The sequence below is a fragment of the Durio zibethinus genome, chromosome 8 (genome assembly GCF_047325235.1).
Source record: "Durio zibethinus cultivar Kanyao isolate XHJ-2024 chromosome 8, ASM4732523v1, whole genome shotgun sequence".
In the NCBI taxonomy this organism is placed as follows: domain Eukaryota; kingdom Viridiplantae; phylum Streptophyta; class Magnoliopsida; order Malvales; family Malvaceae; genus Durio; species Durio zibethinus.
The window spans coordinates 25,485,934-25,509,940 of NC_143169.1; the positions used below are offsets into that span (position 1 = coordinate 25,485,934).

Sequence of the window (24,007 nt, forward strand, 5' to 3'; positions counted from 1 at the left end):
ATGGCTTGTCCAAATTTGAACTTTCTCTGACGTTATATTGACGCTTGTTCAGGCTTTTTCACTTCCAATGTCTTTACCAACTTGTCTTGTCTCTCTCCGACAACCAAAACCCGGAAAATTAATTGAACACAGCCAAAAAAATTAGAAAACTTGGTCCATGGCCGCTTCACCCAAGGAGAGAAACCCATCGGATTTATCGCTGGACCGACCGGCTACAGCTATTTTGGTACAACCATCTTCTCCAAGGTTCCCAGTTTCCTCCTCCGGGACCCAACGTAAGATCGGTATAGCCGTTGATCTGAGCTACGAGAGTGCCTTTGCCGTTCAATGGGCTGTTCACAACTACCTTCGTTCGGGGGACATTGTTATCCTCCTTCACGTGAGTCCGACGAGCGTTCTCTACGGTGCTGACTGGGGAGCCATAGACGTGTCACTTCCTGATGATGATGAAACCCAGGAAACTCAGCAGAAACGGGAGGAAGAGTTTGATTTGTTCACTAATAAGAAAATAAACGATCTTGCTTTACTATTGGCGGAATCTCATATATCCTTTAAGGTTCACATAGTGAAAGATCATGATATGAAGGAAAGGCTTTGCTTGGAGGTGGAAAGGTTGGGTTTGAGTGCTGTGGTTATGGGGAGTAGAGGGTTTGGAGCTGCAAAGAGGAGTGCTAAAGGAAGGCTGGGAAGTGTAAGTGATTACTGTGTTCGTCACTGTGTTTGTCCTGTGATTGTTGTCAGATTTCCTGATGGAGAGAAAGAGAAAGATAGCGATGGAAAATTTGAAGGGAAATGGGTTAGATAAAGATGGAGAAGTCTTATGTCCTTTAGTAGAGGAAGAGGAAAAGGGGTTTCATAATGCCGAAGATAAACAGTCAGGTTTGGTTTTTTAATTTCTTCATTTCATATGGCAGAAAGTGTCATTGGTTGATCATCTGAGTATGACATGCACATTATTGCATCTTCTTTCTATTCATAGAAGGAAAATTGCAGAGTGGAGAGGGTTTTTCTGATTATTGATTAAGCATCTCCTGTTTAATGGTGCTATCAGATTGTTGACAAGAAGCATCCCATCTCTGTCTGTAACAATTCTGTTCTCTTTATTTGAATTTGTTTAGATTGAATCTCATCTTGCATATTGATCAGTTTTATTACATTGATGTTCTTTTTTTTTTTTTTTTTTTGCATCAGGCTTAAGTGCCCGAAACCTTTCAATGCCAAACTGCCAATATGTTTCCCTGATAAAATTGTGAGCAAAAAAGTTTGTTAATTAGAGAGAAAGATCTTCTATGTTTTGTCTTTAGATTCGAGTTACAGTTAGCCTATTTTAGTTTTATGTTTTCTAAATCGGCTGAACTAGCATGTATCGATGGTGCTTGCTCATAGAGTTTAAATTGATGTTTGTTGCTCATAGAGTTTAAATTGATGTTTGTTCTTTTCTTTTTGTTCTTTGCTTTATAAGATTACTGATACTATGAGTAACATTTTATTTGCCATAGCTGTCATCTCTATGTATTTCTGCAGTGTTGTAATGTGCCCTGAAGGTCATTTACTTCATAATTCATATTGTAAGCTATGGCGCAACTTTGGTTTCAGCTTCTCCCATGTCGTTGCATTCTTTATAATTTTTCTTATTTCTCTATTTCCCTAAACCCTCTTAATTCAAAGATCTATCCCAGTGAAAGTAGTAAACTTCCATTTCTTTGGTCAAATTTGGTAAGATGTTTAGTTACAGAAAAAAAAAAAAAAAAAAAAAGAAGACGACATCCTGAAATTATGCATTAATGAATTCATAATTTAGCTTAGTTGGTTTATGTAGCCACCCGAGTGGCGTTGTCCAGCAAGTGTAAGGTTCAAATCCCAGTACTTGCAACCTCTTCCTGTATCCCTAGATTAAGGCCTCCTTTGTACCCAAAAAAAAAAAGGAAATTATGCATTAACCTTAGTTCTGCTCTATTTCAGTTAAGTTGTGACAGTTTCATGCTGTTTGCGATTCACACGAAATACTGTATTTGATTGGTACCTTACGTGCAAATTAAATAATCTTTTTAATGTAGTTATGAATTTATACATAAACAAGATGTTTGCCATGATTCTGGACTAGCATTGCCATCTGGGATTTTATGATGTACTGTATGCATGCAAATTGATGACTTTTCTATGGCATCTCTGAGCATCGCTGAAATTAGTTATTTTAGTAACATGTTTCCCTGGAAAATGTTAATCTACTACAAGGTCTTTCCAAAAACATATCTGGTTTTGGGGCAATTTGGGGTTTTTACCGAATTTAAAAGCTATATAACCACATGCATATGTACAGCTTTGTGGTTATACAATTCCATAAATGGCAAGCAACAAATTAGTCAGTCCCATAATTACTTAATTGGTATGGTTTCTATTGAATCACCCTGGAAGTGTATCTGAGGATACTGATAGCATTAGCATTCCAAAACTATGTAACATTTTGCATCTAGAATAACATGAAACATATAAACGAATATTGTTATTATTTTGAGGAGAATATTTCTTTAGTGTCTACAAACTGTGTTAACACATGAAATTTAATTTGTTCATTAAGTTCGATTTTGCTTGAAGCCCAAAAAAATTATTTCAGCAGAATGCTAGTTCTTGGCTGGTGGTTGATCTGTATGGCTAAATATTACTAACCATATAAACTGACATATAGTGATTTGATCAGTCAAGTTTAGTTTATTTTCTTCTATGAACCGATGTGTGTCATATAATTTCTTAAAGGACACCCCTGCAATATCTAATTCACCGACAGTGTTACACACATCGCACCACCCTTGGTATCAGAAAAAAGAAATTTTGTACTTTATGACAAAGTAGTAGAAATGTTCTCTCTTATAGGTGTTATGGCTTCCTCTATCTTGCTGTTTTGGATGAAAATTGACACCGATTTCTGTTTGTTACAGATTCGCATAAGGCTTTATGAGCAGCAAGGAGGGCGCTTAGGGAGGCAGTTTAGAAGTTGGAATGGTCTTTAATGGAGTCTCTGAACGGTCTTGTGTGAAAATGGTTGGTGGTTCTAGTGTTTTGTTTTTACAATATACGCCTTTGCACCTGTTCTTCTAATCGCCTAAATCCGATGTGATGGTCGGCTTATTTATACGGTACAAATAATAGTGAAAGAGATGGTGGGATTGATTTAAAGCTAGCTTACGATTGAAAATACCAAGATATTGCTTAAGATTGTGTTCATGGCAAATATATATTTATTTAATTCATAAACCTTAATTAAATTCTCAGTAAGAGACTAAATGGGGAAATGATGAACTACTGCTTTTGCATGCCCATGTCGCTCAGTGATTCGCAGCTAAAGTTTTGATGAAAGAAAGCCTAAACAGTGTATGCATCATTAACTTTGTCACTAGCTTGAAGGGATAACGTAAAAGAAGCTTGAATTCGATGCATTTAATCATGAAAAAACCAGTCATTTTCTTTCGTTAATTTCCTATGTTTTTCTGTAGGATGACAAACATAGTAAGCCTGTCAACTCGTGTGGACCAAATGACACCAATGACCTCGCTCTGAACTCAAGCCATTCAATTTTTATCGGCGCGAGCTCTCAAAGAAGAAAACATTCAAGGGGAATGTACCGTCGGGAATGCATGTGCTTGATAAATTTCTTTTGAAAAGAAAAAAGGACTCAAAAGGGAACTACAAAACTTGTGGCGCATGCAAAAGAAATCATTAGATACCTTCATCACGCCTTCAGGTTTCAACGGTTGTCTTTGTGAATCTCATGGTGAAAGAAGTGGAATTTTGGATTTTATTGGTCAAACAATTAAAACCAGGTTCATTGTCTGGGTGCAATTGGTATCAACACTTGCACCAGAAAAGGATCCCACTCGTTTCCTGGACTCAAGCATTGTCAAGGGTGGGGTACAAGTCTAGGGGTGTTGATCGATGAATTTTGAATTGAATTATTTAAAATTGAATTAATTGAATTATATTATTATATTTTTGTTAATTAAATTAAATATATAAATTTTAAAAATTAATAAATTGAGTTTAGTTAGATCGATTCGGTTAATTTTTTTGATTAATCGAATAGTAAATATATTTATATTAAATTATATTTTAAATTTTAAATTTCTCATATTTTAAATAAATTAAATAAAATTTTTGATAAAATATTCAAATATTAAAGTATTATATTAAAAATTTTAACAAATTATAAAATTAAATGATTTATTTTATGTATTTTTTATTTTATATTTAAATTATATTATATTTCGATTAAAATTTTAATTTTAATTGAAATTTTTTTAAAATTATTTTTATTAATTGAACGAAATTAATTCAATGATTGATTGATTAATTAAATTAAATTAAGTTAATTAATTAATTTGATTAAAATCAAATTATGAACACCATTAGGTACAACTAAAATTGCCGCTTGTTCAATGTTCTTCATTTTTTGTGAAAAAAAAGGAAAAAAAAAAAACTTTTGGAGTTTGTATTGGAACTTGAGTAAACTCCCAGGTATTTGAAGAACGAACGTAATCCAAAAAACAAAAAATTGAAAAAAAAAAAAAGTTAAATTCAAATTTTGGATACCAAATTAGGAAGGTGAGAAGTATAGTTAATTGCTTTTGTCATAATCGATAGCATTATCTTTGCATTGATTACATCGAGTGTGTTGGAAATGGAAGAGGACAATGAAACTGTTGCTTAAGGGAGATGTGGTGCTATATTCTTAAAAAACAAAGATGCAACTTTGGCAAACCTGATCATTACAGTGCAATTCATCCCTTAAAGAATGGTACCTGATTGCCTTATTCCCAGAAGAAACATGTGATCTGTGTTGAGGTTGAAAAGTAATCAAGTTTTTCTTATTAAAGAAACAAAATTTGTTAGCTGTTATTAGCCTCTATCACTTGCAACTATACATTGCCATAATGTTTTTTTTTTAACAAACATGAAATAAAAAAAGCGTTGTAAATATTAGTTATTTAAATTTTAAATCTGTCGGATATCACCTTTTATAGTTAAATTTATTTGTAAAATGTTCTTTCAGCTTCAATGTAAAACTAACTAGCTAATATTTCAAGTTTTCAACATGAAAAAAAAAAAAAAAAAAAAAAGCTTACATTTCTTCTTTAATTAAGTACACCCGACACATACCAATCAAGACTGGCTGACTTCTAATTAGAGAAAGTTACCTCATATTAAACGAAAAGTAATTAGTCTGTAAAAATGCCATTTCATCTTGAACCAGCTTTTGCATCATTTGCAGATATCAAGCAGTGTTTTCGACTTCTTCAGATGTCTCCAGCAGCCATACCCTTCTAAAACCCCTTGAGAGGGTCTCTCATTGTTATTTTCTGGTCTTTCAGTGACATAAAAGCGTCTAAAGAGGTTGATTCATTTGACAAATTCTTGCTCTGATGTTGTGGAGAAAATGAGCAGCCTGAGTGATCCTGCTTCAAAATAGAATTTCAGCAACGTCTAAAATTCAGATTCTGGCTTAAACGAATGAAAAATTCCAAGATTTATGAGGATCATTCAGAGAAAGATTTGCAAAAAAAAAAAATTGAGAAACAGACTGGCTTACTCGAGAAGCGGGCTCTACAGTGTCAAGCGTGCGATTCAATGAAAGAACTGTTCTTGATTGAGAAGCACCTTCTTGGGTGCTGTCAAGCCTGGTGGAAGATTCTTCACTTGTTGAAGAACTGGAAACTGGTGGCGTAGATGACCATGGAACCACTCGATTTTCTTCATCACCACCACTATCATCATCATCATCTTCACTGCTGTCATCTTCCCCACCAAGATCATCTTCATTATTATCATCACGTGTTTCTTCTTCATTGTTTATCTCCTCTCTGCAAGCATTTCTATTGACACAACTATCACAAACAGATAAAGTTGGGCCAAGCTTTGGTCCCGAGCCATTCCAGGGCGTAGGAGATTGACAGAGACGGCAAAGAAGAGTTCTTAAATGCTTAGCAACCAGAAAATTGGCACCATGTACTCTGGAGTCACAATCCCAACACAAGTTGGCTTGATCTGATTCACAATAAACCTTTGCCAGAGAATTGCAAAGCTCACACTTTTTCATTTTTTTTTTTGTTCTTGGTTTGAAAGAATTGCCTTTTAATATTGAATTTCCATGCGCACCGCTGAAGTTTTATGCCTATATGTTCTGTGTTTGTTCCTGTTAGTCAACCTTAGTGCTTTAAGATACATAAACAAATGCTCAAGGGCAAGTTGGCCAATGTTCGTTAAATGTATAAAATTCCTCCTTCTGCTTTCTTTATTCTTTTCTTAAATTTTAATTTTTTTCAATTATTTTCAATTTTTTTGTTTCGATAAATCTCACATCCTTTTTAGATATATGGGAAATCATCCTTTGGAGTTCGAATTAATGCACCAATAATCTTAAGTAAAGTGTGGCTGCGTTTGTTTGAAAATTTGTCAGTAGTACAGTAAGAACACCAAGTCATGTTTGCGTTGCGTGATTGACTTTTTGTCAAAAAAAGTTTGGAACTGAGGAGCAATGCATTTTGGTCAAGAAAACGGGATCTTGCCACATCATACCCTATTCAACAACTCATTGCTTTTCGTTCTGTACGCAAAACCTATTTCTCTGCTGTTCGGCATAAATTGATGATGAAAGATAAGTCCTTGGTCCCTGTGGACCTGTCAATTTACGTACTTCCTGGCGGGTTCTGCTTGGAACAGTATTCCACGAGACACCTGTCTGCGTCCCAGTGAACTATTAATTCTGTGGCCACCATTGTAGTGTTTACTAAATTTCCTCTTAGGAGAGTAATTGGCTGGGATAGTTCAAGAGGTTGATTGTTCTTCCAATTGCATTTGTTTAGTGACAATCTTCATGTTACGGGAATCAGGTTTCACCTATTGTCCGGCTACAGATTGTCTAGTCAAGAGAAACGTGTCTGTCTGGTCCATTATTGGCACAAATTAGGCCGTGGTAAAGATCTTATTAGGATTTACTATCTATATATAGGAAGATTTTTTTTTTTTATTTTTCTCAGTAATTAAACCTACTACAGATTTGATTTTAAAACTTTTAAGTTCCCAAGCATTTTGACTCTAAACAACAACCACCGGATAAATTTTTACTGGTTGATTTTATTGAGATTTATTTTGAATTTTATGATCTTATATTAAAAGTTAACTAAAGTTATAAAAATTTGAATTTATATTATATTTCACATCGAAATTTTAATAAAAATATAAAGGATTTCATATTTATAAATAAGATACTTTTGATTTAGTTTGATAATTTCAAATAGTTAGACACCAAAAGAATAATTAAGTGTATAGACTATTAAAATGATATAATTGAGTTTTTTGTTAAATTTTAAGTAATGAGTTTTTGATGATTTTTTTCACAATTGTAAAGATTTATTTGTTAGTGGATTAAGTTTAGAGTATATTATTTTTGAGTTAAATCGAAACAAATATATTTATGTGTTTTTATTCTTGATTTGAGCTTACGTGTATGTGTTAATTGCCCAACAAGTGGTATCAGAGCAAGGAGAAGAGACAGGCTCAAGAGATTGTGAAACAAGTGTTTTAAGATGTCTCTAATATATCTATGCCTAAATTTGAGATTCCATTATTTAATGAAAAGTGTAATTTTATATTATGATAAAATATGATTCAAGATTTGTTAGTACAACAAGAGTTAGATCAAGCATATTTGAGATTCCGTTATTTAATAAAGAGAGTAATTTTATATTATGTCAAAGTATGATTCAAGATCTGTTAATACGATAAGGGTTAGATCATGCATTAGAGAGTAGTAAGTCTAAAAGAATGTCTGATAGTAATTAGAATAGAATTCAGAAAAAAGCTATTAGTACTATTAAATTAACGTTAACCCGAAAGGTAAAGTATAATGTATTGACTAAAAGTACTCCGAAGAGTTTATAAGATAAACTTGAGAGTATTTACGCATCGAAGTCGTTGACTAACAGATTATGTTTGAATATAGATCTGTATTCTCTGAAAATGAAAAAAGTATGAGTCTCCATAATCACCTTAATGAGTTTAATAGATTGATTTTTCAATTGCTTATGAGATAAACTTGAGGGTATTTACGCATTGAAGTCATTGACTAACAAATTATATTTGAAAATATATCTATATTCTTTCAATATAGAAGAAGGTATGAGTCTTCACTATCACCTGAATGAACTTAATAAATTGGTTTCTCAATTGTTGACGGTTTATGTTGATAAGTTAAAAGATAAAAAAAAAAATTTTAATTTTGTTGTCATCTTTGCCAAGTCTTGTAGGCTTTTAGTTCAAACTTTGTTTATGAGTAAGTCTACTTTGAAGTTAGATGATATGACTGTCATGTTGCGTGAGAACAAAAGGTTTATGAGAATATAAAACTAATTACTTGGAGAGAGTACACTATTTGTAGAAGGTTTTGATTGAGGAAGGACTCAAAAGAGGATTAATGGATCAAGAAGGAGATTCAATTTAAGAGACAGAGATTACAATAACATAAAATATTATTATTATGGTAAAAAGTGACATATCCAAGTGCGCTGCAAGAAGCTAAGAAGGGATATAACTACTTTTAAAAGGGTGAATAATGAGAATAAATTGGATAAAAGAAAAAGTGATATTGTTGTTGTCATATCTGATGATGTATGGATGAGAATCAGACTTTGAAAGGTGATAAATATTGAGTTTTAGATTCAACTGCTACAGTTCATGTCTGTAATGATAAGAGTTGTTTTGTGGAGTTGAAAAAGAATATAAAGTATTGGGATATTGTGGTTACCAACAATGAAAATGTGCAAATTCAAGGCATTAGTAGTGTTTGCCTTAAATCTCACAATGGTGTTGTTTGGACACATCATCATGTAAGGTAGCTATTGAGTTATAGCTATAATTTGATTGATTTTGGTGAGTTAGCTTCTCGGGGTATACATATTATGATAGTAATAATTGGTTGAAAGTGTAAAAGAATGATAGTGTGATTCTACAAAAGAATAGGGTAAAAATTCACTTATACATGTTTGATGGAAGCTCAGTTGTTGGGATTCCTATGATAAAAGTAAAAAAAAAAGGCAAGCATGTTAGCTTTTACAAATACTGTTGAAGTATTTAGAGATTCAAGTCAATGGAAGATTTGTTGGTATTTACCTTAAATTTCATAATCTCATATTGAAAGTTAAGTGAAGTTATAAGAGTTTAAATTTGTATTGTATCTCATAATAAGATGTTTAGAAAATGTATAAAGGGTTTTACTTTTATAAATAAGATATTTTTATTTTAGTTTGGTAATCTCAAATAGTTAGACACCAAGAGAATCGTTAAGTGAGGGGGTAATTAAAAGGATGTAATTGGTTTTGAGATAAATTTTGAGTAAAGAGTTTTTGATGATTTTTTTTATTCTAAAAGTCTCACAATTGTAAAGATTTATTTATTAGTGAATTGAGTTTGAAATAAATCATTTTTGCATTGGGTCGAAATAAATATATTTATATTTTTAATTTGAATTTATTATTTTATGTATGAATGTTACGTGTGCATGTTGGTTGTCCATCATATTTCAGCTTTTAATTTGATGTTTCTATGCTAGTCATATGACAAAGTCGAATCTGGTGTTTTTAATGAGTTTAAAAACCGTGTGGCTGATCTTATGTCATTACCTGTAAATTCTTCTAATCTTCAAAATTTTGACCAACGTGATTGATTTTTTAGTAATGTTTTGTCATGTAGAACAGTAACTTTGCGTGGAAAAAGTGGATTTTCACACCAGTTCAAACTTCATTTGTTCATGTTCCAATATTCTTGTGGTAGACACAAACGCAGCACGAAGAATAAGATTGTGGGCCTTGCTGGTGTCCATTTCCGCTGGCCGAGAAAGCAGTTACTCTTAAGATATGGATGAATAAATCTTTTTCCCCCAAAGGCCAAATTTGAACGAGGAAAGGAAATTTGTGGTTTAGGTTGAGAAAAGAAAAAGATTCATTTCATGTTGACTTCGAGCCAGTGAAGATCAGCTTGTCAGGTTTTTGATATTCTACATGGTAGTGGACCTGGTATGGTGCTTCATATCCTGTAGGCTTGATGTTGTTGGTGTCATTTAATATATCGTATGGATATCATTAATGTGGACAAGGTTAAACTTTCCTCAACCAGTGGCTGAGAATCCTGTTTTTCTTCCCCTTGAGCATGAAATTAAGTGATATAAAACTTCAAAGCATCTCTATATTGAAGATGTGAACCGTAGATGGGGACAGTTTACTACTGCAATTAACTATCGAAAACAAAAAAGGGGGACCTGAAGGTCATCAAGGCAAGATTCTGAAGAGAATTTACTTGGCGTAAGATTCATACCTGCAACTATATCCAATTAAGATAATAAGAATTTAATGCATGGCTCATGTGGGAAGTCGGTCATGCTTTTCAGAACACAAAAATTGGGCAAGATTCTTCTACTTGTCTATAGTATAGATAGGACTCAAGGGCTACGCAAAGCCCAGGTAATCTGAGCCCAGCCTTTCTTTTCATTTCTCTTTTCTTCCCAGGAGTTCGAGCGCCAGAGAGTTCTGACTTCTGAGCCTAAAGCCCTAAACAAAACTGGATCTAGGATCTATCTAGGGTCTGATTTCCAGTTCAATTTGCCAGGAGAGCCTGGAAAAGATGTCTCATGTCTTGTTTGTTTTTTCGTTTGTCCATTTGTTGTTCTCTTTCCGCTTTGTCGTCTGCTAACTTGTATTTTTCGATAAAAACAAAGAAGCAAATGAAATCCTAAAACAACTCAACCAATTCTAGCATTAAGAACTTACTAAAAACCAATGGAAATGGTATCATAGTCAACCAATTCTACAAGAAACCTCCCTTTGATTTTGCAGTCCAAAAATTTTGAAGATTTATTTCTCAAATTTAAATTCGTTTAAATCCGCCATGTTTGAGGTAAGAGAAGGTAATTGTTGGTAAGGAAATTACTAAAATGGGTAAAATTTGAGATAAGAGAAGCTACATTGTCATTTTTTCTTCAACATTTGATGACAGATTAGCCCTAGAACAACAAAAACGAGAACAACATTTGATCACCTTTTTTTTTTTTTTTTTTTTTTTTTTGCTGAATGCAGACAAAGGATTACATTTCGTTAACTAAAGCTTCAACCAACAATGTTCTTGAGCTCTTCATCAAAGCAGGACTCAACCTAAACATTAAAGTACAAAATTCCATCTCATCCAAAGCATCATCTCCATTCAAATCGCCTTCTCTCAACATGCAAACCACTTCTTCATCGCTCATGTCTTGCAATCCAAGCAAAGCCAGGTTTCTCTTCAAGCTCTCAAAAGTGATCATTCCTTTGTCTCCATCCATCAACAACCGAAACCCATTACACAGCTCCTTCATGAACCCTTCAGCACCTAATTTCTCCACCATGGCTGGGAAAAAATCCTCGAACACAATCGCATTTTGTGCTGCCATTTGTGAATGAAAGGCAACCAAGTCACAGGCGTAAGTCCTAACTCTAGGAATTGCAAATGGAATGCGGTAATAGAGAAAGACGGACTGAGGTATAGGGTATTTATAACTATAAATAATGTGTATAAGGAGTAAAGTCGTAGGAGGAAAGGAAGCAGAAATGTTGAAGGAAGGATTGTCGATGACAACGAACGTACAGGCAAGAGGAAGTTGTTTGGGAAGGTTGTTGCAGCCGGCATTTTGCTGGGGTATAAAATCGAGGCCGGTTTCGTTTGTGTAAATGTTCTCCTTCCTCGAAGTTGCATGGATGAGGTACCAGTTGGTGACGCAGGTTTTATTCAAGTTATGAGAAAAAATTTTGGTTTTATACGGGCAATTGCTGGAACACCACACTATGTTCAAAATTAGTAATTTGTCTAGTTTTGACCCACCAGCAATTGACTACAGTATCGCACTTTGTACGTCAGGGTCATCAGATTGTGTCACCTAATACATAAATATGAAGTAAAGTTGAAAGTGGGAGGGAAAACACGACCCCAAATATATGCCCTTTTATAAATATTACTAGGTATTTTATTTTTAAATTATATATCAACTTTGCGTTTTGAATTTGATTGGGTAAGTTGATGAGTCGCTTTCCAGTTCATCCCAATTGATACTACATGAAAAGCACTATTGCTAAAACATGTACTAAGGATTAAGAATAGTTGAAAATATCTTTACAAATGTTCTTCGCACCTTCCTTGTGATTATATAAACCTGGAAGGGTTTTCTCTTTAAAAGCTTCAAAGATAATTAATCAGTAAGTTCTCAACAAATTATTGTTTTTATGATTATGATAATGTTGAAGAGAAAATGTGTTCAGGTTTCGGGTAATTTCCCTGAATTATGCTCTTTACATTGACCATGAAATTAATGTAGGTGAGAATGAACCTTGATGCTTGTTAATCCGGTTAATAAAGAGAAACTTCTTGCGAGAGTTCCATTTCCAATGATGAACTGTCAGGCCACAGAGTTTGTCTCGTCTTGTTTCCAAGGATGGTGGTAAATTGACCGAAGGTTTAAGGAAATAAATATAATAAAAGAAAAAACAAGATATTAGCACAATTAGGCTTTTATCAAATCAGAAAGGGTGTTTTTTGCGTTTGGACTGCGAGGAAAAATAATGGCAGTTTATTTCAATTAATTTATCAGCTTAAATTTTTAGTTAAGAAATGATTGGCTCATTATAATTTCAGAGTCCACTTGACTTGATGGTGCAAAGTTTTAAGTCCTAAAATGGATCCTAACCCAAAATTCATGTTTTTGGTTGCTATGAAATCTTGATCTCTGGCATGGTAATTGAGGTGCCAAAAACTTGTAATAAGTGGATAGCTCTAGGTATATTTTTCCATTGTCCAGATCAAAGAAAACAATATTGGCTTTGGGCATAGGCATCGGACAGTGGGTAGGCCGAGTTTATTCAACTGATGCAAACAAGGTCTATTTTTTATTAGCACTTTTGAACCATGGTAATCAATATTGTGCTATTGTCGGTATGAAAAAGGGGTTCCTAGCCGGTGATCTTTCTTTCTTTTTTTCTTCTAAGCAGGGTTTTTTGCTAGTAAAGCCATACTAAGTACTAACTACTAAGTTACCAGCAATGGAAACTTTACCCTTACTTTAACATTATCTCCGTTGGAGCTCTGGACGAAATTTTTTTTTGGAATAACGTTCACATGTGAGTTAAGAATTCTACGTCGTTAGGAAATCTAAATGAGGTATCTTATATATATATGAAGGACCCAAAAACCTAATAGCTTAAGCTTTATGGCTCGAATGGTGTCCAACATGTATATATGGGCTCTCTGGTGTGCTTCCATAGGCTTCAAGTGTGGTTTATCTCCCCAACAAATGATATCAGAGCCAAAGTTACGGGTTTGAGTTCCAATGATATTGCTAGGGGAGACATTGTTGGCAAATCGGAGGTTGGTTGCATTCATCAACTTCATATGCTCGAATGTCGATATTTAAAAAGATCAATTTGGATGCAACGAGTCTATAATAATATGCAAAAGTGGAACACCCAAGTGGACAATGTGTTGAGTCAACCTGGAGTGCAAGCTTGAACAAGCACTGAGACAACCTAGGCAGATAGGTTGAGTGTTGTGTCCTGACCTAAATGTGTACTAAAGATATGAGGTTGCCTAGCCCAAATGAGGCGTTGATAGGATTTACTTATAAAGAAGAGCCGAGGTGGGACTTTATCAAACTCACAAGTAAATGGAAGAGATTGTTGGGATAAGGTTCACATGTGAGTAACGAATCTCGCATTATTAGGAAGTATGAATGAGATGTCCTATATATGTATGAAGGACCAAAAAACCTAATAGCTTAAACTTTTGGGCTCAAGTGGTGTCCAACATATATATATGGGCTCTTTATTATGTTTTCATGGGCTTTAAGTGTGGTTTATCTCTCTAACAAGTTGTATCAAAGCCAAGGTTATGGCTTCAAGTCCCAGTGGTATTACTAGAAGGGAGATTGTTAGCATATCAGAGGTTGGCCATGTCCATCATGTGCTCGAATGTTGATGTTTAAAAAGTTCAACTTGGATGTAACAAGTATATGATAATATGCAGAAGCAGAACACCTAAGTGAGCGATGTGTTAAGTCAACTTGGATTGTAAGCTTGAGGGAGCATTGAGACAACCTAGGTGGCAAGGTTGAATGTTGTGGCTTGGCCCAAAAGTGCACTGGAAATATGAGGTTGCTTGGCCCAAGAGAGGTATTGATAGGACTTACACGAGGGAACCGAGGTGAGACTTGATCAGAACTCACAAGTAAACAAGGAAGATTGTTGGGATATGGTTCACATGTGAGTAAATAATCATACATCATTAGAAAATCTAAATGAGATATCTTATATATCCTTAAAAGATCCAAGAACCTAATAGCTTAAGCTTTTGGGCTCAAGTGGTGTCCAACATATATGTATGAGCTTTTTGATGTGCTCTTATGGGCTTCAAATATGGTTTATCTCTCCAACAAGTGGTATCAAAGTCGGTATTAGGTGATTCAGCTAAATCAGTAGATATGAAAGACGAAACTAGAAAAAGTTAGATAGAAAGATGCTGGCTATAATTAAAAATAAATTGATATCAGCGTGTTCCATCATGTAACGTAAGAGACAGATGCTCACATTGTTTGAAAAAAATTGATAACATTGTATGAGAAAAAAATAAGTATGAATAAAATTATGCTTGTTAAAAAGTTTGCAACTTTATAGTATAATGATGGATGATCTATTGCAAAGTACTTGAGTGATTTTTAAGATATATTTAATCAAATAACTACTATGGAGCTTAAGATGGATGATGAAATGAATGTGTTATTTTTTTAAAATTCATTGCCAGATAATTAGAATATTTTAGTTATGACTATTTTTAATTCAACTCATGATTACAAGGTGACATTGGATATGATAAAAGATAATATGTTTAATGAAGAAGTAAGAGGAAAGATGTAGACCTTGAAAATCAAATTCTGGTCACAAAAAACAGAGGTAAAAACATCGATAGAGGTCAAAACTCAAAAGGTCATAGTAAATCTAAACATAGATCTAAGTCTAGAAATAAAGTAAAGTGTTTCTATTATGGTAAAACAAATCATATAAAATGACATTGTAAAATCTTGAAACAAGAGTGGAAAGATGAGAAAGGTAAGAGTTCAGATAGTGACAATATTGCAACAGTAAATTCAGATAATGATGCAATTACTTTGATTTATACACATGATGATTGTAATCATATTGGTAATCCCGGTATTGAGTAAATAATTGATACAAGAATGACATATTATTTTGTTCTTAAGATAGAGTTATTTACAACTTACAAAGCAAAAAACTTTGATTGTACCAATATAAAAAATATGAATGTGTCATAAATTGTTGAGATTGGTGATATTATTATACAAACTAGTACAAACTGCATGTTAACTTTGAAAAATGTCATACATATTTCAGATATGAAAATGAACTTGTTTGTTATTAATATCCTTGATAAAGAGGGATATGAAAGTTGACAAAAGAAATGAGTAGTAAAAGCTTTTCAAATGATCTATAATAGTTGCAAGAAAAAAACTATACTGCACAGTATATAAGATATGGATGTAATTGAATGGCAACAAGATAAATGCTGTTAAAGATGATACGTCAGCAAACTTGTAGCATAAGAGGCTGGCACACATGAGTGAAAAAGAGTTACAAGTTTTGACAAGGCAATCTCTCATTCCTTTAATCAAAAGTATATCTTTCAATTCATATTATCATTATTTGTTTGATAAGCATCGTAGAGTTTCTTTTCATAAGAGTTCTTAGAGAAAAAAAAATATTGGAATTGATTTATTCTAACGTATATGGTCCTATTGAGATTGAGTCATTAGGTGGTAGTAAGTACTTTATTACTTTTATTGATGATGCTTCACGTAAGACTTGGGTGTATATGTTAAAAAATAAAAGTAAAGTATTATAGTATTTTTAAAAATTTCATGCCATAATGAAAATGATGATAGGGTTACCCTTGAAGTGTATTCAGATTGATAATAGTGAGAAATACGCATCAAAAAACTTTGAAGAGTACTATCATAACGTCTAGATCCGGGGATCTATCGCTAGACATTGACTTTAGGGAGTCGCCACCAATCTTTTTTATCTAGGTGCGATTGGCCACCTAAGGAATCTGTCCTTTTAGGGAAGACCTAAGTTTAAGGGTCCTTAGAAGAATAGGTTCAGGTCTGCTAACCAGAACAGGGTTCGAGAGTTCGGTTACGTGTGAGGAAGGTTATAGCACCCTCACAACGCCCATCAAAAGATGTACCAGCTTAAATTTGTGTTATCCAAAAGCCTTAAAATTTTACCAAGTAATTAATTATTGAAAATTATTCTCAATTGACTCTAATACTTTTAGCAGAAAATTGAGAAAATTCTCACCTCAGGAGTGTACAAGAAAAACTACTGTTTCACTTGCAGAGGCTCTGTCGTCGGATTAGTTAAAGAAAAATCAAAATAAAAAAGTCAAAATAGAAAGAAATGAAAGAATGATTTTTTTTTGTGTAGGAAAAATTGATACTTTCAACTTTTCCTCAAAAATATTTTTTGGAAATTTATTTTTAAGGAAAATTGATACTTTCAACTTTTCCCTAAAAATATTTTTTTTTGAAATTTATTTCTGAGGAAAATTGATACTTTCAACTTTTCCCCAAAAATATTTTTTGGAAATTTATTTCTGAGGAAAATTGATACTTTCAACTTTTCCCCAAAAATATTTTTTTTGAAAATTTATTTCTAAGGAAAATTGATACCTTCAACTTTTCCCCAAAAATATTTTTTGGAAATTTATTTTCAAGGAAAATTGATACTTTCAACTTTTCCCCAAAAATATTTTTTTTGGAAATTTATTTCTAAGGAAAATTGATACTTTCAACTTTTCCTCAAAAATATTTTTTTTTGAAACTTTGATTTCCAAGGAAAATTGATACTTTCAACTTTTCCTCGAAAATCTTTTTTTTTGAAAATTTATTTTTAAGGAAAATTGATACTTTCAACTTTTCCTCAAAAATATTTTTTTTTTGAAACTTTGATCTTAAGGAAAATTGATACTTTCAACTTTTCCTCGAAAATCTTTTTTTTTGAAAATTTATTTTTAAGAAAAATTGATACTTTCAACTTTTCCCCAAAAATATTTTTTTTTGAAAAAATTTGATTTTTATTTTAGGAAAATAGAATAATAAAAAATATAAATGAATAATAAAAAGTAAAACAAAAATAAAAATAAAACTAAGATAAAAAGAATATTAAATAAACCTAATATAATAAATAAACAAATAAATAAACAAATAAAAAACATTCAAAGAAAAAAAAAAAAAAAACCTGGAGCGGCTCGGATCGCGGCTCGGCTCAAGGAAGAGAAAACGGCTCGAGAGAGCGGCTTGGAGGCTTGGCGCGGCTCGGCTCGGCTCGGCTCGGAGGGGACAGGCACGCGCGGGTCAGAATCGGGTCGACGCTCTGGTCGGGTTTTTGCAAAACGCGCGGATCCTCTGATTAACTTAAAGTAAAAACGACGTCGTTTTGGGAGGGTATAAAAGGTAATCCCCTTCGTTTTTCGACAGAACGCTCCTCCCCTCTCTCTCTCTTCTTCTTTTTTCCTCTCCCTTCTCTCTAAAAACTGAAGAACACCGGTGGAATTTTCGTCGGATTCTGGAAAAAGTCACCGAAATCTGGAAATTTTACCGAAAGTTGGCCGAAAGATCATCGGTTTCTGGGATTCTTCACCGGAAACTGGGTTGATCGCCGAAAACTTCAAGATTGGCCGGAATATTCACCGAAAAATTCAAACTTCGCCGGAATGTTCGTCGGAATCTGGAAATTTCCCAAAAATTTCCAAAAAAAATTTTCGCCAAAAAATTTCTAAAAAATTTTTCTCACTCCCAGAACACTCCTAAACTTTTCTTAGCTTCCTATACGCCTCCTTTTCTCTCAAATCAGTAGCTTTGCTTACTGTTTTCTGTGTGTTTCATTCTGTTCCATGAGGTGCTTTATATAGGGATTGATCAAGAGTTTCTGATCAATCTCAATTTCCCTTTGGACGGGAATTCAATCTTTGAATCCAGTCTGGACTCTTTTGATTGAATTCCCACTCCCAGTGGGATTCTTCAACTTTCAATCCTAGCCCTCCAAAATAAAAATTAAAATAATAATAAAAAAACTAGATAATTAGAAAAGATAAATCAAAAGATATTATAGGATAAAAATAATAATAAAAAAAATATCAAATATATAATTAGATAAGTAAAAATAAAAAAATAAATAAAATAAAAAAGATAAAAAATATATATATACATATTAGTAATAATACATAAATAATAAAATACACATAAATATTAACAAAAAATAAGTAATAAATATATACATATATTAATACATAATAATAATAATAAATAATACAATACATAAAATACAAAAGAAGAAGAAAGAAAAAAAAATACAAGATAAAATTGAATTGGGCTTACCCATTTGGGCCAGGCCCAATTGATCTGGGCCAGGCCCAATTGATCTGGGCCTGACCCAATTGGGTGTCTACAGCTGCCCCTCTTTGCATATTTTCTGTGAAATAGAAATGGCGCAAAGACGTAGACACCCAATCAAGACTCAACTCAACATTTTTTGGTTTTTTTGTTGTTTTTTTTTGTTTTTTTGTTTTTTTATTTTTTTTTTTACCAAAGCTCTTCTAAACAGAGGCTCAACGACTTTGAGAAACATAAATTGCTCCTCTAAACAGAGGCACCACGACTTTTGGAAAGTAAATTGCTCCTCTAAACAGAGGTACCATGACTTTGGAAAGTAAATTGCTCCTCTAAACAGAGGCAACGAACTTGGAAAAGTAAATTGCTCCTCTAAACAGAGGCACCACGACTTTGAAAAAGTAAATTGCTCCTCTAAACAGAGGCAACGAACTTGGAAAAGTAAATTGCTCCTCTAAACAGAGGCACCATGACTTTTGGAAAGTAAATTGCTCCTCTAAACAGAGGTACCACGACTTTAAAAAAGTAAATTGCTTCTCTAAACAGAGGTACCACGACTTTGAAAAGTAAATTGCTCCTCTAAATAGAGGCACCACGACTTTGGAAAGTAAATTGCTCCTCTAAACAGAGGCACCACGACTTTGGAAAAAGTAAATTGCTCCTCTAAACAGAGGCAACGAACTTTGAAAAAGTAAATACTCCTAGACAATCATGTCCGAAGGAGTTGAAAGTTGTGTTTGAAGGGATTTCAGGAGATTATGCCCAAAGGTCTTATAAATCAACCCTGATACCAAGAGACATCCTATTTCAAGGATTAGGAACTTACCTGACAAGTTTCTTCTCAAACTTGCAAAGTCTTTTCATATCTGTCTTTTTCATGTGGGATGTTAGAACACCCGTGCTTCTTGAATTTGTACACTATACTTTCCTGAAAGTAGTGTATGCTATGCAAATGCATATGAATTTCAATGCATGCTATGCAAATGTTGGCCAATTAATTCCTGTTCAATGTATGGTACTCAAGTTTTTCAAGCTCTTTTTTTCTTTCTTGGGTGTCAAGCCCTTTGATTCCTCAAGGATCCAATTGCACTGCTCTTCTAAGATCGAACCAGTGTAGCTATCAATTGTCCTTTCCACTCACATTCTTTCCTTGTTCAGTTTCTCAATACTTTAAAATAAGCTTCATCAATCGATCATCCCTTGACCATCATTCAATGAATTTCTCAGCACTAGCAAATTTCAAAACAAATTTCATCCACCATCACTGGGTCCTTGTCTCAGCATTAACCATTCCAAAACAAACTCTGTCCACTGATTGTTCCCACCATTCGACAATTCATCCTTGTACTCATCACTTGGTTGTATTGCTTTTCAAGATTTGCCCCATCATATTCTCTATTTGGTCACATCATACATCCTTCTAAATCATCTCTTTTAGGTTTCTACCATTTCTTCATCATCTTAGATTTCTTTTCAAATGAATGTAAGATTCTTTTAAACACATATTCATTCATTCATTATCATTTCAATTCTTGACAAATATAATGCAATCAAGCATTTTTTCAATTCATTCTAGGGGTGAAACAATAAGAGAACAGAAGGTGAATTATGGTAAAGATAATCAATGAAGATCTGTTTTGGTAGAAAATAAATGGGAAAGGAAATAAATTGGATGTCATTGAGGTGAATGGTATGTCCAAATGATGAATATTCAGACAATTTTCAACATTAATCTAGGATTCTTTTTCAAAAACTCATTCCATTTATTGTTGAAGTCATCTTGAGCTTGGCGAACTCTGCCCCAGTCTTTGAGGGATCTTTAGATATCTTTGATCTTTCATTCATGTGGGCCATTTGACCTGGATTTTTTTTTTTTGGTACCAAAATCACCCTTTCAGGTTTTCAATTTGAATCTCTTTTTTTATTTTTTTCATTTTTTCATTTTTTCCCCTTTTTTTTCCTTTTTTTTTTTCTCTTTTCTCATTTTTCATCCATATCTTTCATGTAGCATGATTCCATTGCTTCATCATGAGCATGTCTTTGCTCAACCTATGATCATTCAAGTTGGGTATTCACACTTGATCCAAATGGACTTTTCAAGGTTGTAACGTAGGCCAAGGTGAAGGGTCATAAAAAAAATGGATATAATAGGCTCAAAACATGTATTAAAAAGGTTCAAAACCAAAGGATCATTCGATACAACTTGGCATTTTGCCCCACATCGTTTCACTACTTTTTCTTTTCTCACACAAAAGATTCTAGTTACTTTGCCCCAAGTCATGTGTGGCATTTATTTTTCTTTTGCTTTTCTTTCTCTTTCCATTTTTGAGACCTTTTGTGATTTTTTTTTCTTTTTTTTTTTCAAAATTTACCCTCCAGTGTAGAGGGTGATCCTTGGTTGGGGTTCTTAAAAAAAATGATAAGCTCAAAGGGGTAACAATAAATGGTTTTTCAAATGGTAAAAGAAAGATAACCATTTTTCATCTCAATTGTGAATACCTTTCTTGAACATCATCTATTGAACAAAGCTCATGAACTTGTATAAAATATTGCACACCTTCAAGACATATCTATTTCACCTTCAGTAACAGTTTACTTTTTGCTCAAATCATCTCCTCACATTAACGTAGATGAGTTCTCAAAATTAAATCCCAGAATTATTGTTATCATTGTCTAAATATTCATCATCTGAAATTTAAGAATGGGAATGTGAAGTTATAGAAGGTAACAAGGCATGGAATAATGGTCAAGTGAAAGAAAAAAATGTAATGAACTGACTTGCCTTTATTAAAATGATAACAAGTGAAGTCATATTGCAAAAAAATCTAACATTGTTTGAAAAGAAATCCCAAAATGACAGAAGAAACCTTCAACCAGCCTTATCTCCATTGACATCTTGCCCCTCAATTCATTGTGAATCTCCGGATCCTTTCTGTTCTTGACTTTCGCTCAGTACACTAACATTAGGTGTTGTTGCTTTTCCTTGATCAAAACTTACCATTCCATCATTGATCAACCGTTGCACCTTATACTTTAAAACAGTGCAATTTTCAGTAGAATGGCCAGTAATTCCATAATGGTAGTCACAACGGGCTGCAGGATCATACTACTTCGGATAGGGTGGTTTAAGTGGTTCCACATGGTTGGGGGCAATCAAGTAGCTATTATAGAGTTCTCGATATAACTCTGTATAAGTCATAGGGATTGGATTAAATACAGGTTTTTCTCGAGTAGTCCGTTGTTCTCGTGAGTCACTTACTGGGTTAGTAGGACAAATTTAGGTTCTTACAGGAGCTTGAATGTTAAGGCGGTAAGTGGATGAATAAGATGGTTATGAGGCTAGCTGGTATGGGTAAGATGAGGCGTTATTCACAGCAGGATAGTATGGAGAGTAACCTTGGGATGGATAAGGTTGATAACCCCTGAATTGTTGTCTATCAAAGCTCACAGCTTGAGCTTCAGTTTCTTTCTTTTATGATGTCTTCTTGGTTTCTCCTCCTTTTAACTTACCATTTTTTATGGCACTTTCAATAATTTCTCCAGAGATTACCATGTCAACGAAATTTTTTGTTGCATTCCCTATCATCTTTTCATAATAGGGAGGCTTCAAAGTACTGACAAATAATACTGTAGTTTCTTTCTCAGTCAAAGGAGGTTGTACTTGAGAAGTAATATCCCTCCACCTCTGGGCATACTCTTTAAAAGACTCATTTGACTTTTTCTCTAGATTTTGTAAAGATAAACGATCAGGGGCCAAATCGATGATGTGTCGATATTAACTGATGAAGTCATGAGCCATATCGCTCCAAGAGCGAATGTGGGTCCTATCCAACTGAACATACCACCTGGCAGCAGAACCAGTAAGGCTATCCTGGAAGACATGCATTAAGAGTTTTTCATCATGTGCATGAGCTACCATCTTTCTGCAATACATGGTGATGTGGGTTTTGGGGCACTTTGTACCGTCATATTTTTTAAATTTCGGTACTTTGAACTTATGGGGGATGACCACATCAGGAACTAGGCAGAGCCCAGCAGCATCAACTGACCCATAAAAGCTAAATCCTTCTACAACCTGTAGCCTCTGTTCTAGCATGCTAATCTTGGAACTTTTCTCAGCCTCTACTCTCATCTTTTCCTTCTCTTTCTCTTTTAAATCATCTAGATCATGAATTGGTTCTACTACTTTTTCAGTGAATACAGGATTTATATAGCTATTATACTGCCCTGGGTTGAAAGCTGATGGCATTCCAGGATAGGCGAAATGTTGTGACGGGACCTCTTGGGCAGACTGGGCTTGAGGTGGGCCAAAACTTGGAGGGTACAAAAGGTCAGCCACTTTTTGCTGGCTTGTACTTCCTTCAACTCCTTTTCCTTTATTCATATTATTGAGGGCCTCCAGAATCTTGCTTAGTTCACTTTCAATCTTCTCCTGAGCTTTTTCTAGCTTTTCAAATCTATGAGAACTTTTCTCTTCCATTTGCCTTGCTCTGGATCTTGTGTTGTATGGATGAGCAGGGTTTTCGCTAGATGGAGCTATCCTCGGACCTTGAGTACCATACTTATGATTAGAAATGTTATGCTGTGCCTTATGTATGATGCTTTGATACACAAATGAAATGTACATTTTTTGAATGAAATCTAGTATGAAATGAATGCAAATGATTGTGTTGAAACATGATCATGAAAAAAATACAGATGCATACAATCAGACAAACAACATAGTTAGTTCCGTGGATGAAACGTAAGTGATGCTGATGCATAATGTTACATATGGTAAAAATAATACACAAAGTCAAGCAATCAAAATGATTAGATAAACACCTTTTTTGTGTCTTAATTTTAGGGTATATCTATCATTGGGTAGAAAGAGCTCTATCCTAGGTTTAGGCACTCTTAAGGTTCACTATATGTGGTTTAAGGTCAAAGTCTAAAGGTTCCCAAATTGCTCCTTACATCCTTGTCCATCACAGACTAGTAAGGCACCCTAATCTTCACCCATTACAGGCTACAAGCGGAAAAGGTTCAATTTGAGTGGGAGTATTTCGCTAGCCACTGCGGAGGCATTAGACCTCACGAAAGCAATAGGTACTTTACTCCCTCCTAGAGGGACGGAGCTCGGGTGTAGAGCTCATGTTATGCACATGCACATGAATGACATAATTAACAAAGTAAATAAAACATGAATGAATAACAACACATATATACAGAAGGGTTCAATTTTATTAGACTTTTGGATAACACAAATTATTTGTTGGCCAGACTCTCAAAGTCCCCAGTGGAGTCGCCAAGCTGTCATAACGTCTAGATCCGGGGATCTATCGCTAGACATTGACTTTAAGGAGTCGCCACCAATCTTTTTTATCTAGGTGCGATTGGCCACCTAAGGAATCTGTCCTTTTAGGGAAGACCTAAGTTTAAGGGTCCCTAGAAGAATAGGTTCAGGTCTGCTAACCAAAACAGGGTTCGGGAGTTCGGTTACGT

The 24,007-nt window shown here is 34.0% G+C and overlaps 1 protein-coding gene and 2 pseudogenes across 4 annotated transcripts; 1 reads left to right on the top strand and 2 right to left on the bottom strand.

The window, feature by feature from the left end:
* The first annotated feature begins 8 nt into the window (after positions 1-8).
* On the top strand, positions 9-4,029 carry LOC111278662 (universal stress protein PHOS32-like; annotated as a pseudogene). The gene is made up of 4 exons (XR_016344163.1): positions 9-879; positions 1,192-1,249; positions 2,937-3,369; positions 3,492-4,029. The product of XR_016344163.1 is annotated as a universal stress protein PHOS32-like (transcript).
* Positions 4,030-4,642: 613 nt separating this feature from the next.
* On the bottom strand, positions 4,643-6,307 carry LOC111278716 (uncharacterized). Of its 3 annotated transcripts, none has more exons than XM_022865339.2 (2): positions 5,582-6,307; positions 4,643-5,450 (listed from the first exon to the last, which is right to left on the bottom strand). In XM_022865339.2, the coding sequence occupies exons 1-2, from the start codon at positions 6,086-6,088 to the stop codon at positions 5,316-5,318; spliced, it is 642 nt and encodes a 213-aa protein (XP_022721074.1). In that variant the 5' UTR covers positions 6,089-6,307; the 3' UTR covers positions 4,643-5,315. The 3 variants fall into 3 exon arrangements, with proteins under 3 accessions (XP_022721074.1, XP_022721076.1, XP_089621277.1); XM_022865341.2 differs by having other exon boundaries at positions 5,020-5,447; positions 5,582-6,281; XM_089765151.1 differs by having other exon boundaries at positions 5,353-5,489; positions 5,582-6,301.
* A 4,568-nt stretch (positions 6,308-10,875) lies between these two features.
* On the bottom strand, positions 10,876-11,747 carry LOC111278708 (calcium-binding protein KRP1 pseudogene; annotated as a pseudogene).
* Positions 11,748-24,007: the final 12,260 nt, after the last annotated feature.